The sequence below is a fragment of the Neolamprologus multifasciatus genome, chromosome 20 (assembly GCF_963576455.1).
Source record: "Neolamprologus multifasciatus chromosome 20, fNeoMul1.2, whole genome shotgun sequence".
NCBI classification, from domain to species: Eukaryota; Metazoa; Chordata; class Actinopteri; order Cichliformes; family Cichlidae; genus Neolamprologus; species Neolamprologus multifasciatus.
The window spans coordinates 5,351,747-5,367,330 of NC_140458.1; the positions used below are offsets into that span (position 1 = coordinate 5,351,747).

At 41.3% G+C, this 15,584-nt stretch overlaps 1 protein-coding gene across 1 annotated transcript; it reads left to right on the forward strand.

Annotated features, from left to right (window-relative positions):
- The first annotated feature begins 5,767 nt into the window (after nt 1-5,767).
- Nucleotides 5,768-15,182, forward strand: ctdsp2 (CTD (carboxy-terminal domain, RNA polymerase II, polypeptide A) small phosphatase 2). The gene is made up of 7 exons (XM_085144607.1): nt 5,768-6,459; nt 9,347-9,525; nt 10,742-10,843; nt 11,211-11,267; nt 12,438-12,530; nt 12,852-13,037; nt 13,410-15,182. Exons 1-7 carry the CDS (start codon nt 6,399-6,401, stop codon nt 13,533-13,535), a joined length of 804 nt encoding a protein of 267 aa, XP_085000733.1. The 5' UTR covers nt 5,768-6,398; the 3' UTR covers nt 13,536-15,182.
- The last annotated feature ends 402 nt before the right edge of the window (nt 15,183-15,584 follow it).

Genomic DNA, 15,584 nt, shown 5'->3' on the forward strand with positions numbered 1-15,584 from the left:
GAAACAAATTTATTTGTCACTGTAACTTTATTAAAAGGTAACATACTGATTGTGAAAAGCTTAGGTGAATTTTAAAGATTGACAGGTTTACAGACGTCCGATGTTTATAATCATTTTTTGAAGGACTTAATATGACAGAAAACATGTCAGGACTTATTTTAAGAAACCACACAGACTGAATCCCTGTGAAGAAGATTTACAAATGATACCCAGGCTTTTAAAATCAGTGGTTTCATGTTCAGGAGGGAGTTTTAAAGTTTTAAAGACAAATTCATGTCTTCAAAAATGCCTTTCAACAACAAGGCAGTGACGTGCTGGATTTCAGCAGACATATTTTATTTTTTCAGCTCACTATCACACATTTGCTCAAGAAGCTTCAGAATCTCAGCAGCATACAGAATCTTCTGACATGCAGCAGAGATAAGGAGAAACTTCCCCAAAGGCAGGAAGTCGCTAAAAAAAAAAGAGGTCAGGAAGAGCCGCTGAGGAAGGATCCAGGATGTTATGCACAGAAAAGCAACAGTGCAGACTCCCAATGTGAACAACTGCGATGACAAAATTAGACCTTAAACGTCTGAAGAAACTGAATGTATCGGAGAGGTGTTAAGACGTGATGAAAAAAAGAAATATAAAAATAAATGAAGTAACAAAATCAGCTAAAATTGCATTAATATAATTAAACAGGAGAATAACGTGTAAGTTATTAATAAACAGACTCAATTTTTGTTCTTAAACGGCGCTAGAAGTGTGCAAAAACAAAGTTTCTTGAAGTTCATTTACAAACGCTAAAGACTGCTTTAGTCCAAGAAATACAGTAAACAAACATTTTTTGGTTTGGTTACATTTTTTGTATTTTGAGCTAATTGAATTCAAACTGCAGTTTCTCTTTCGGCCACAGGGAGGTGTTGCAGGCTTCAGGAGAGACTTCTCATTTACAGTAAACGTCTCACTACCACAGCTTACAGCATAACACATTAAAGGACATGCAGGCTTACATCATGCCCATGTGCAGTCACCAAAAGCAGCGTTACTGTGTGAGACAAAATGAATGCTGAGCGCTGAGACTGGCTGCTGCTGCACATGCCTGTGGTGGTATGTCAGAAGAGTTGCAACTTATTGTGCAACTGCGAGCCAAACACTGCTTGTTTCACTGTTTGAATTCCAGTGCTGAAGTGCTTCGGCTTTGCGAGCTGAGCTGAGGCGGATGAACAGGTTTTTCTTTGCATTGTGGCGGGGAACTTTTTTCCCCCCCCTCTCTCTCTCTCTCTCGCTCCCTGTCATGGAGGCAGACTTATGTAAGAGGGGAGAGTCTTCCCACCGCCCCTCTCTGTTTTTGTTTTTCTCAATGAGCCAATGTCTCCCTGCCTAGGCCTCACAGCCTGTCCAGTAGGCCCCTTTCCTGGAAACATAGCCTAGCAGAGGCCACTCAGGGGCAGGCCTGTGAGGTGGGGGGGGGGCTCTTCCAGCAAATCACATGATTTGACCCTACAGTCATAGCTCTACATGAGGCTCAGATGCTGCAAGCACATTTCAGCAGCCAGTTTGTCATCAGCATGATTGGATGCGGCTTTAATGCATGGCAGAGTGCATGAGGCTGTAAGTAGACTCCGTGCATCCCCAGGTGTGACATTTTTGAAGTAGAAACACAACATCTAAAGGACAGTGTGTGTGTGTGTGTGTGGCCTTAATGCCAAAATAAACTTGATGAACAGTTTTGCAGAGATTAAAAAATATATTTTAGTATTTGATTATGCTCACCATGATATGTAAAAATGTAATATTGATAGAGTCAATAATGCACATGTGATAATAATTGTTTCTTTGTGTGCCATTTCCACAGCCATGGTTACAGACTCTCCTTTTGAAGTCTTTGCACTTATTTTAAGTTGAAGTTATTTGCCATAGTTATTAACATTGTAGCTATTTTTCTGTATGTATATATTGCAATAATATTGATTCAGTCTGACAATAATTGTTAATTACAATCTATTATTGTGACAGCCCTACTTGATGGAAATTCAGTGATGTGTTTCATCCGATCTAAAGCTGATGTATCGAGCTTCTTTATTGTGTGTCTGTCTTTTGTTAGAGCAGTGGTTGTCATTCTCAAAGTGGGGTCTGGGTTCGTAGCCATGAAGCAGTCTTTGCCTTCCCAGTAGATACATCTCTGGTGTTAAACCAAAATCATTAAGTTCTAACGCTGAAAACCGACATGTAAAAAAGATCAAACTTACACAAAACTTCACAGTTTCATCAATTTATCTCGACTAGTTAATTGACCTTCATTATATAATAAAGAACACAAAGATGTGAACATTTACACCATCCAAACAAATATCTTGTGCCCTTTACTCCCACTCATTTCAAATATGAGCCAGCAGAAGCTCTGATATGTTGTGACACATTATGCCACGTGTCTGATGTAGAAAGGCTAAAAATAATTCCCACGTAGTAATTTAAATACTAGGAGGATTAAAAGGGGGTTCTGGGAAATGTTTCCAAGAACCCCCTGGTCCCAGGCGCCCCAAAAGGTTGAGAACCAGTGTGTTAGAGGTTAAAAAGTCACTGATTGATTTTTTTTGTTTTTGAACAAATCTTTTGAATACCCTCGTTATGGTAGAAAGCGCCGTCGTGTTTTTATCACTGTGGCTCACCAGAACTCGCTGTTTTAATGAGTTTCAATTATTAAAATCATTAACTGTGTTATTGAATTGTAAACAAAAAGCTCCACACTGGGGGGGATGCAAATGATTATGCAATAAACACTAACATGGCTTCACATGTTGACTTTAAAAACTTTGTTTTGCGATTTAACTTTGATGCACGGGTGCAGTTATTGCTTAAGCGGTTGCGCTTTGGTCCCGTTAGAGCACTGGAAGATGGGTGGAGGGTTACGCCTGCAGCACCCCCTGGACCCTTAGCCCTTTTAACAGCTGCTGACCCCGCTGCTCTTTTGCTGTCTTGGAGAGGAATACCAGAAGATGAGGGCAGCAGAACGCAGGCACTGATAATGAATTTCAAGTTGATTTAGTAAACAGTGGCATCAGCTTTAAACCGCATGACATTTTCCAGCTGTGCGGCCCGTACTTGTTTTGTATATATTTTTACACCGAGCTGTCAGTGCTGCCTTAAAATGTCCCACACCAGGAATGCAAACAGCGGGGCCATTCTTGTTTATGTCTTGCATTGTGGCCGCTGTGGGCACTGGCTGAGCTCGCAGTATAATGGGCCCACATGTGTTTGGAATGGACCGTCTCAGCTGTGTAGTTATTCCTTTTATTAACAAGCTGCTTCTCCGTTTCTTCCTACAGGTTTACGGTCTGTGCCGCCTTCAGTGCGCTTTACATGTGTGTTTCGTGCGGTTAAATATAGCAGATATGTGCTGTTGCTTAATTTCACACCATATTTGCTTACTGTATGCTGCAGGGGAGAGGATCACTTTGATTTACTCAGAGGTCTTTGAGCTTTCAGAGGATGAGGAGGAGGCACTCTGCAGAACCTCCACGCTGTAAATATAAATATCTGGGGACCCGATGGTTGACCACATTGCCTAACATCATGTCAAACCCACTTCTGTTTATTTGAGCAAGGTCAAACAAATGTGTTTTAGTTCCAGCTGCTCAGAAAATCGCTATACTCGGTGTAGTGAAAATGATTATATAACACACAGGATTTGTCTGCAGTTCAATGCAACTTATTCAAATGAAAAACAACTACAACCACAACTGTTTGTGATTTTTTTTTTCCCTCTCCCTCCCGGATGAATAAGTGGATGTAAAGACAGATAGCTTTATTAAATGCCACGCTGCACGACTCTATTCCTATATGATGCAACCATCCTGCAATGTTTATGAGCAGCAGCCTCATGCTAAAGTACAGTAACTGCAGCACAGTCTGGGTGCGTTATTGCGCAAATGTTCAGTGATTGCCATAACACAGTGGCTCCCAGGGCTGGAGCCGCACCCCCCCCCCCCCGCCCCCCCTCACTCCACCCCTCCACCCAAGCAGTTCTAGGCAAAAAAACAAGTTTCATTTTAGTAGGAAGTGAAATGAAAGAGAAAAATGAAAGGAGCTTGGGTCATTGGTTTCACTCTGCCCTCTCTTACCTCGGCACATGAAGCTCTCCCATGTACTCCCGCATGGGGTTATATCTCTACCAGCAAAGCCTTTCACGTCTCCATGAAGGAAAAGGTGAAAAGCTCTTCCTGTCACATGAATTAAACATGATTATTTCAACTTTTAAAGGAATCTTGTACAATTGTAAAATACTTTGTTTTTGAAAAGAGACAATTGAATCTTCTTACAGCCAGGGTTCTTTAAAAAGTCTTATCTGCTCACGTTTTACTACTGCTACAAACACAGATTCCCTGTGTATTTGTTTAGTGTTTATCACTTTTATGTCCTTCAGTGAGCCCGGTGCTGAGCTCTTCCTACTCTTTTTCTTCTAATCAGAGGTTATGACATTGGAAAAAACAGGAATTTAGGGAGGTAAAGTAAAAGTTAAGCCAGAGGAAAATGGAAATTAGAGGCAGAAATCCAAGTATTAAAAACACTAAAAATAATGATAAAGCAGTATTTGCGGAGGTGCTGGTGGGTGTGTTTATTATTCTGGGCTATAATTTTAAAAAAGGTAGCTGGTCATCTGGTTTAGAATAATCATTATCTTTTCAAATTCATGGTAAGAGACTGATGAGAAGCCTGGAAGTTAAGTTAGCTCATGCTCGTTTCTCAGGCAGCAACCTATCTTTTGGCAGCAGATTGAAGGTTGTGCACCAGTCCCTGACTCTGCAGATGCCAGCACTCTTAAACCCTTTGATGTCACCCATCATTGTACCCTCTACAAGAAGCCTTCAAATAGAAAAATACTTTTTTTTTTCTCCCCCATTTACAAAGTCATTCTTGTATATATTATCACTTTTAAGGTTTTAAAGTTTAGGTTAGAGTGCACAGCAATGCATTACCTCTATCTCTCTTGTGACTGTTATTATTATGCGGTCTTGGGTGAGACAAGTATGTCATTGTGTGTTTAAGCTCATGTTCTGTGATGTTTTATAAAAATGAATGCTCCTGCTTTTCCTTTTGTGTCACCTTGTTCTTGATTTTTTTTATTATAATTATTTTATATCTTACATATATGTGTGTTTGAATGTAGAAATACATTTCTGCATATATTCACAGCCTTATCTTGACAGACTGCTAGTATCAGAACTGTGCAAAGCCACTTTTAAACACTGATATGTTTTTTATTATATATATACATAACCTTTATTCGGCATTTCTGTAATGTACATTTTATCCCTGTGTCCTTTTCTTGGTTGTATTTCTATCCCTGAGAGATGCCAAACAACATTAGCATAGTTACACTATAGATGATTTATATTTTATGTAATTTACATTGATTTCCCCCTGACTAAATAAAGGTTTCTATAATTACTTGGACATGATCACAATTTCAGCCACCTCTGATTTAGTTTTAATTAGAAAAATGCACGTGAACAAACAACAAAATAAATAAATAGCGTCCCTAGTGTTTAGTTTAATAATGAGTGTATTTTTTTATTCCTCGTACACTCGCATGTTTCTTGATTAAGTTGTGTTCATCAGCATTCGTTTATTTATTTGTTAATAATTCACAAACAACGTGATCTCATTTGTTGTACGAGCAGCGCTGGAATGTGTTCGCTGCGGCGCGTGCTGGCCGGGGAGGAATGCCTTGACCACGCCTCCCCTCCTCCCTGGCGTCCAATCAGGGCGCGGGGACCGTTTCAAGGCGCCCGCGGAGTCCCAACCGTAGAAAAACAAAACCTGGGATAACAACAAAACTCTCGTTTTACACCCAACTACGAACCAGAATTCGTCTTTCCGCGCTAGATTGTCCGTACGCGATCGATCCTCGCTGTTTTCCGTCGCTCCTAGTGGCCTCTCGGGCGATGTTGTTTATCTGTAGTAACGGGGGGCTTGAAACCGCCCTCCCTTGCCCCATTTCCTCGGTTGTTTTCCTTCTCTCGCCTGGATTCTCCATGTTGTTGCTGCAAAAGTGAGGACTCTCAAAAGAGAGGGGGGCTTCTCTGCGATATTACCAGCAATACAATCGGCACATCCGAGAAGACGGGCCGCACGGAGTCTCAAATAGCGTCCGAAGAACATATCCAAGTGCCTTGCCCCCTCCCCAGGCGGACCCTCCGAGGGAAGAAGAAGAAGAAGAGGCGGCGGACGGGAGAATAATAAAGAAAGCCAGGAACAAGATAAATCCTACTCACATCGAGGATCGTAACTGAGGCGGATGACAAGTTAACTCGGCGAATAATAACGTCAGCTTGTCAATAAAACCCAATGAGGGATGCCCATCAGTACTCGGGGACAGGATTTGAGGATTTTGAGGGCTCCGTGATTGTCAGATGGAAAGTTCTGTTATCACCCAAGTGCAAAAAGAAGACGTCCAAGTGTCACCGAAAACAGGTGAGATTGGGTGTTGTTTACATCCCAAATATTCCCAGTACTCTCTTTTATGTGTACTGTTTTCTTATGATTAGTGCGGTAAGAAATCGCGTAGTGCGCCCATTTATTTGACAGTTGCGCGCTGCGGACGCGCGGTAAGAGAGGCGTATTACCCTTTTTTGACATCCACCACCGAGCAGAGCTCTGTAATCTTTACATCTTATCGCTGGAAAACACAAAGAGACCGTGCCGAAAGCTACCTTTATGTGTTTATTCTGTTTTGCCACAAACCTGTTGTTTTCCTCCACCAATCGGCTGCTGTTGAATTTGGAAATAAAACCGTGAATGTGAATAAATCCCTGTGTTTGTTTTTGTATCGGGGGCCAGATCACCGTGTAGTTCAATCTCTGTCACTATAGCTGAATTAATGCATCGGACGTAGGCTCAGGTACAAGTTCACAGTCTCCATTACGCACCGAGCTTAGTAGCTATTGTTGATCCAGTTATTGCCTCTCTTTTTCTTTGGCAGTGTGTGTGCTCTTGTTGTGCAAACCCATCTTTCTGCTCTATTTTTTTACCCCCCAAGTTGTTCTCGGTGTCGTTGCCATGCCCAGCTTTTCCAAAATAAAAAACGAGCTGCTGTATTTATATATATCGGGTTCCAGCTCGTTTGGCAACATCCCATATCCTTCTACTACTACCACCAACACCAGGTCGAGAGAACACGGGGAGCCCTGCCTGACTGTCACCACAGGCAGCACTTACAGCTCGGTGTTTTTCAGTCTTCACAAACTACTCTTCGTGTTTTTGTTAATTGACCATGGTGGTCACATATCCGTGCGCCGTCTGTGGCTTCGCGAAATAACGCTGCGCTGCTCTTTTTATTTATTTATTTATTTATTTTTAATTTTATCGTTTCATTTGACAAAACAGCCCGAGTGGGATTTGTATTACACCATGCTGTATATTACAGGCCAAGAGGTCTTTAAGGGCTGCTGATTATACAGCAGGATGGTATAGAAATACCCGGTGCCGCGGTATTGACAGCGGAATGCACAAACACACCCCTCTGCACACGCCCGTTGTAGCGCCGTTTCAAAGATTTCGTTGTTTGCACACTTTGCTTGCGCTTGAAAGAGGCTTTGCTCGTTGATTCAGCCTCTTGGTTGTAGTTATTACAGGTCCGTGGTGCTCCAGGTCATGTGTTGGTTTTACAAAATAATTCTTCAGCATTATTCTTCTTATTATTAATGTCATTTTGCATTGCGTGTTTTGTGAGATTAAGGGATGTTTTGGATTTTGGATCCGTGTGTGCGCGCCATTCATAAAGCTCTAAAAGATTAATCTCCTTCTTCTCATCTCTCCATCATTTTACATGCAGAGGAGATCTAATGTATGCTGTTATGTCACACATGGCCAATAATGTCTTCCTGTGGAAATCAATAGGCTGATTTGCATGGCAAGATGCACATTCGTGGGCTATAAATAATGGAGGTTGTAGTTTTTCCCAGTGAAAATGCTGTGTGCAGAATTACCAAATCAAGATCCAGTGTCCTTTGTCTCCTAAACACGGAGTTGTGTAACATGCTTGATGTTGTCTGCATTATGTCTTCAGAGTGTAGAAGTAATAAATGCATAAATCTCTGAGTATGCAGTTGTTTGTCACTCTTTTCCACACTTCCTCTTTCTAGCAGGGACTAGAGAGTGTTTATGAACTATTTTGATGGGTAAAAATTCTGCAAGTCCTCACATGAAATGCACTAGAGGGGAATCACAGGGATGTTTTTCCTCCCTTTTCTTACACTGGCGGTGGCACAAGTCTTTTTTGAGGCTGGGACGCTGGTGGTCACAGTGGCTGATCAAAGACCTGCACAGAGCACTGAGGTGTGACTGCCTGTCCGGCTCGCTGGCTGCCTGACTGCCCGACCAGCTGCCTGTCTGGCTGTTCTGGCTCGCTTCAGGCAGCCCCGAAAGGTCCCCGAGTTTAAAATGGTTGGAATGTTTTCTGTCTGTCGAAAGGTACTGCTGAAAAGTGTGGGTTTTCCCGCCCTCTGTGATTATATAACATGTACCAGCCATTTCCAGCAGCAGCAGCAACAGCAGCAGCAGCAGAGGCATTAAAAACAGATTTCATGTGGAGGCTGTGCCATCCCTGTGACAGATGGATGGTACCTTCAGGAATTAGAGAAACTCAATCTGTGTGTCACAAGCAGCTCCTGCGTAATTATCTTTTATGGATAAAGAGGAAAAAACAAACAAGAAAACATTTCAATGTGTTTGCATCAAGATTTCATTTCGGTATAAGAAAAAAGATTAGATAACATGTATCTGACCCAAGTTGTGGGCTGTAATTCAGGCCTCCACTTACCATGTTTCCCATGTTGACGACACAGTTTCAGTGTCCGACATGAAAATTTTACTAGCCCAACCCCAAAAACGCAAAATTAGTTATTGTTAGTTTTTAATCTAAATTTGCAAAATAATTAATAAATAAAACTTTAAAATAAATGTTTTGTTAGCAAAGGGCACTCCCCTCTTTAAACACACTCACAGGGATGCTTTTTGTCATCTTTTAAGTTTACAAGAAATCTTTGCAAACGAACAGGTAGCCTTCGTTTTATCTTCCTCTGGGTGTAGTTGTGCCATCGCTGCGTAAAACACATCAAGTTAAAACGATCTTTGTGGACATTTTAATGTAAAAGCACCAACTGGAAGAAAAAAGTCCTCCTAGTGAGGGTTCATTTTAGACACTTTGTTTCACAGGTGAACTCAATTTGTGGAAATGCAGTAGCCGGCCAATCAGCTTGCTCCACATACCTTTTTATTGGTCCACAAACACTGGGAGCACTGGTTCTGTTGAGTGCTGCTGTTTCCTCATGAAGCGTGTTTGTGTCTCTGCTCCCGGCAGGCCAGGTGAGCCGGTCTGCCCTGAAACAGCCGCGGAGTTGCAACATCTTCAAAGCGCTTTTCTGTTGCCTCCAAGCTCAGGATGGCCCCAAATCACCAGCACTGCCGCCGCCGCCACCGCCGCCATCACCCTCCCAGCAGGGATTGCTGGAGTCACAGGAAAATGGGATGGTTGTCAAGGTAACAGTATTCGCATTTCAGAGAGATTTCCGCACAGCTGAAATCAATTTGAAGACCTCAGCTTCAGCCCCTGCCTTTATTTTTGTTTATTTAAGATCTTACTTCCTTGTTGCACCCACACACACACACACACACACACACTGCTTGCCACAAAAGAGGTGTGTGAATAGTTTAGCCATCTGTACGGATAAACTTAACACGCTGTTGTAAAACTGCACTTATTGTTGTCGTCTTTTTACAACTAAAACCACCGCTGCACCTGCTCTAAACGTCTTGAAAGCTAACCGCAACTGTCTGTGGATATGGAATCACTTTGATGTTCTCGCTTTATTCCCCCCCACCCCCCGAAGGAAGATAAGAAATGAGAGAGTGACTATCAGTCCTTTAGGCAGGCATGAGGAGGCAGAGAATCGGTGTATTGTGTTCCTCATAATTGCTGAGGTGGAGGGAAAAAAATAAAGCTCAGAGCGCTTGCTGGCCACGCTGGTGAGCGCTGTCAGCTTGATTAGGGCTTCACCACCATGTTAGGCGTATTTTAATGAGATGCCATGTTTGTTCATGTTGAGGAGTGTCCTCCAGCATCAGGAGCAAACAGGAAGCAGCATCTGTAGGACCCTGGTTATTGTCTGGCAGGCTCCTACTGATATGAAACCAAATTAAACATTTGGCACCGCTAGCTTTGTTTCATTTGGTTTCTTGTGTTTAGTTGAACAAAATTGCGCTAGCAGTCACCCACCACCCCCAACCCCTCCCCAGCATAGTCTTTCCTCGATCTTAGTTTGCCGTCCGTAATAGATAAGCCATTTCTGTTATGTAATAAATTAATAATTAATTTCACTTTGCCTCTTCTCATAAAGAGGCTGGAATGAAACAAAACTAACGGAGTGTGGGGGGGCACTGGCTATCTGAAAATGAGTTTGAATCAAGGTTCTCGTTTTCCCCTGCAGGTGAATTCCTGTTGAGTTTGACAAGATGCATTGGAGAAATACTGCAAAAAAGACACACATGCTAATCATAAAGCTATACCACACAGAGGCTGTTACAGTAAATCCTTAAACTTCCACACATGCATGCCTTAACAAAAACCAGTCTAATTTCCCAGAAGTAAAAATCCAGACCAAGCTTTCAGGTTTTCCATATAACTCAATGCCCTGTTGGCTACTTTGTGTTTCTCTAGTGTAATGATGAATATGACGGTCTACATGCATTTCTTTAGCTCTCTGAACCAAACCTGCTGCCTGAGTTGACGGCCCAGGACCACGGGAAGCTATGCGTGGTCATAGACCTGGATGAGACCCTGGTGCACAGCTCATTCAAGGTACCGCTAACATCGCTCCAACATTATTTCGGCATGTTTACCCACGTCAGTTGGTGATTTGATGTTCCAGCTTTTCCTTCCTGCAGAAATGACAGTTGTATTTGGGTAACACTGATTAAACGACCGCCTGTTTATTGGGCGTGTTTCTGCTGCGATTCTTTGTTTCTCTTAGAAAAGTCGTCGCATGTGTTTGAGGAACATCAAAGCGAGTCATATTCTATTTGTGTAGGCTATGTGCTGTGATTTATGGCAGCGATGAAGAGCCTGGTTCTTGCTGTTCAGCTGTTATGTAATGCCATGTGAATGTACACAGCGTGGCTCATGTGAATGAGCATGCCAACCATCTCCCTCTGTGTTCTCCCTCCAGCCTATTAGTAATGCAGACTTCATCGTGCCTGTGGAGATAGAGGGGACCACACACCAGGTAAACTACTCTGTATGAGTGCCTTTCCTGTAAGGGGAGGGGGGGGGGGGTGTATATGTATGTTGATGTGTTTGCAGTGGTTGCTGAGCTGAAAAGGGATGGGTCAGTTAGGTTTTTTGAAGATGGTTAAACAGAGCCCTCTAGTGGCCAGATTTTGAACAAGACTGCACAAGTCAAAGTGGATGCATCAGCAGGAAAATGAGTCATTTCAGCCAAAATGTCATCAATAATTGATACAGTGCCTCTGCAAGGACGATTTTGAAATAAATGTACAAGTATAGCATTGTGTTGAACTTTGGGGCACAAGGTCTTAAAGTTGGACGTGTGGAAATATAATTAACTAAGAAATGTGATTTGAGCGACCCCACGTGATGGTAAGGAATCCTGTGGGCCTCTGCCTGGTTCAAGTAATCCAGGATAGGCTGGTTAACACTGCACGGCCTATTCTTGATTACTTGTTTCAGGAACTGGCCATTAGCAGCTGACGACTGGAAATGAATCGTGCAGATGAACAAAAAACATGGAAATCTCTATTAAACCTTCACACTTTACACACTAGTTGATCTTGCAACTGCACTGATAATGGACATGGCACAAAATCTTTCAGAAGTGAGAGATGCACTTTCTTTTTTGTTTTATTTAAATTGTTTGTGTACTTTTATTTCCACTTGAACACTTACAAGATCCCAAAGTAAGCCGCCAGTTTAAGAAGTTGGTGCTGCACTAATCTTAACAATTCTGTAGTGTCTGGAAGACTAATAACTACCTTCTCTTTAAAGTGTTCTCCATGTATTGGATATCTTTAGGATTGGCATATTTCTCCTGAATCTTGTGCCAAGTCTGCATCTGTTTCAGCTTCCTGTCTTGATAGTGTATTGTTTAAGGTGACAGCTTCCTTATCCTGTTTCCCAGTTTTAAAAACTTGTGTGAAATCAAGCTGAGGCATAATTATTTTTATAAGACTTAACATATTCTAAGCTCTACTTTAAAAAAAAAAAAAAAGCCTTCTCCTAGACCTCTGGAGCACTAAATTTTTTTTATATATACTTTAAGCTTCATTGGCAATATTTGGTTGCTGTTGTTGGTGTGACTGAATTAAAATCGCACACTCATTTGGTTGAATGACAGTCGTGTGTTGAGCTGTTCACCAACCGCTTGCTTCCCTTTCAGGTGTATGTGCTGAAGAGGCCGTATGTGGACGAGTTCCTGCAGAGAATGGGCGAATTGTTTGAATGTGTGCTGTTTACAGCCAGTCTTGCTAAGGTACTTCACATCAGATACTGACAGTTTCCTGAAATTAGATGCCGGAATAAAACATGAAGATCTTTGTTTAGCTGATGTCTGATCTATCAGATGTGCTTTCTCTCACCTTTTTAGTTCCCTCTCTTACTCTAACGTGCCGATAGACACCTTAGTGAACACCCACACCCTCCATGCTTAAAGGAATAGATGGGTGTCAGTTTATACACAACTCATCTTAAAGTCTTAGTGCCAGCTGTGTCCCAGTTTAATATTCTGTAGCAGCTTAGCACAGCCTTGTACCTCCCTGCTCTTCCCTCACCTGCTACCCAATCCTCCCACCAGTACGCAGACCCGGTGACGGACCTGCTGGACCAGGGAGGAGTATTCCGGACCCGGTTGTTTCGGGAATCTTGTGTATTCCACCAGGGCTGCTATGTCAAGGATTTAAGCCGCCTAGGCAGAGACCTCCACAAAACCCTCATCCTGGACAACTCTCCTGCCTCCTACATCTTCCACCCAAATAATGCTGTGAGTTTGGACCAGTCTCTGCAAATCTGGTGCACACTGCCTTTCATAAAGGACTTAGTTGGTTGTATGTGTCAAATTAAGCTGACTGAGGGTCTGAGAACGCGAACCACAGAAGTGAATTTGACGTATTTGATAAATCAAGCCAGGAACATAACCAAATTATGAATATGTCTGTACTAGGAAAAGGTTTTCCTGATCAGTATGATGTAAAACCGCCAAACTAAACACTTGTCTTTAGATAGTTCTCTTTTTCCTGAAACAAAAGGTAAAAATTACTTTAGTTATCATAGGTTGACTTGGCTTTGTGTTTACTTGGTGCACGCTTAGCTAGGCTAGATGCTCCTTATATAATCGAGTGTTTCTTTGCCCCAGATTCCGGTGGTGTCGTGGTTTGACGACGTGGATGATGCTGAGCTGCTAAACCTTCTTCCTGTGTTTGAAGATCTCAGCCAAGCTGATAACGTTTACACCCGGCTGGACCAGCTTCGTGGACATTAGCTTTCAGACCTGCTCGACTCCAACGGGAGCGCCAGCGCTAAAGTTGACTAAAATAGCCACGTGTATTCAGAACATAGACCTAAGTTTCCAGACTGTTCTCTTTGCTTGCGCACAAAATCCTTCTGTTTAGAAAACTGCATTGGTATGAGGTCAAGGAAATTCTAAGCCTGGGGAAAGAGTGTTGGCTCAATTGAAAGTGTGTGTCACAAAGTGAGGCCTTTCCTCTGATCCACAGTGCTGACAATAATCACAAATCACTACTTTTAAGCACCACGACAGAGCTGCAAACAACAACCAAAGCACTCCCATCACAATCACTCCAGTTGGTATGAATTTTAAAGGGGGTTCTTTTGCCAAAGCAGAAGCCTGCCTGTCCTGACTTGACTTTTGGACGTTGTTTTTGTTAATTGTGCCTTGTATGGAACAACAAAAACACCTTTTTTATTAAAAACGATTTTATACCTTTCATTTTAATAGGCTGTTTTATAAGGAAATCTATTTTTAAACGGTCAGCACGGTTCCTCTATGCAACCCAGTTCTGTGATCACATGGACAGTACCTCTTGCGTCGCCAGTCAAGCAGACATTACTGTAGCCTTATTTAACTATAAATGGCTGTCAAAACAAGTGTTTTTAGTCATTTGTATCATGAAAGTGGTTTCTACATAACATGCAATATAAATCCTAAGTGGTCAAATTGACATTTGATACTATTGGTTATAAAGTTGGATAAATGGGGTGAAATCTCGTTTTTGGTCCTTTCAAAAACACACTGGAATTTTTTTATTGTTTTTCATAGGACACGTTTATTTCTAAATGCCGCCGTTTTAAGTCGTAGTTTAATATTTCATTTGTTACTATATCCTATTGCTCAATGGCAAACAACTTGCACTTCTTTTATATTGACAGTGCTGTAAGTAAAAGCTGTGCCTTTTGAAATTAGGACAGAGAATGGTGTTTTGCCTGAACAGAGATTTGTAGGCATACACACTGATGTGTCATGCTGAGCGTGAGAAAACACTGTCAGGAGCAAGTGTAATGCCAGGGGCTGCGGTACTTGCAGTGCAACACTTGAAAATATCAAATTTGATATATTTGGGTTTCTTTTTTTTTTTTTAAACGTGTCTTTTTCTATATTTATTGGCCAAAAACTTGTGTCCAGTACTTCATAATGCTCAACCTTGTGTATTGTAATCCGTTTGCCTGTTTTGAGGCTGGCCTTGTGTTTAACTGTTTTATCTGTGCCTAAATCATGCACGTTTTGCTGTCAGAATTAACTATACAAAACCTTACAATTAAATCTGCGATCGGATGTAAACCGGAGATTCAATCATTCAAGCAAACATACATTTGAAATTAAGTACCACAGAGATTTTGAAAGGTTGCGTTTTTTTGGGGGGGTTGAATGGTTTTTTTCTATGATGTTTTATGTCTGCATGTCAACTAGTGAAACATGACAATGAGAATATTGAAACCAGTTGTGATGACCAAAAGTATTTGTTTAAAGTCACAATTTGTCTTTGTATGAGAATAAATCCAGAACTTAATTTTTCTCTACCTGGTCTGACCAAAACTCTAAAAGACCGGGTGCTACCAATTTTTATTTTCAAATAAGTTTTATTTTCAAATAAAAATTGGTTCTATTTTACTACCTTTGCGTATGTGTGTTTTATGCCATGTTACAAAGAAAATCACCGTAGTGTATTAAATATCTTTAAATACTCGATGTAGATGTAGTTTTTACATCTAATGAAAGAAAAATTACATGTTTGTACAGTATATACTTTTATGTCCAACTTTACTAAGGTGCTGTTTTTAGGGAAACATTTGGGAACCAAATTACTCTTTTTGTCTTTTTTTAACTTCATTTCAGAGCAGAGAATAATTTGTTTACTCGGTTAGAGTTCTAAAAAACTACCATCGTACAATTCGTACTTAAAAAGAAATAACATAATAAAGATGATAGTTTTTTTGGACTATTTAATTTATGATTTTTCTTAAATGGATAAAGCGAAAGAAAGAATTTAAAGCTTAATTGGGAACTAATTTA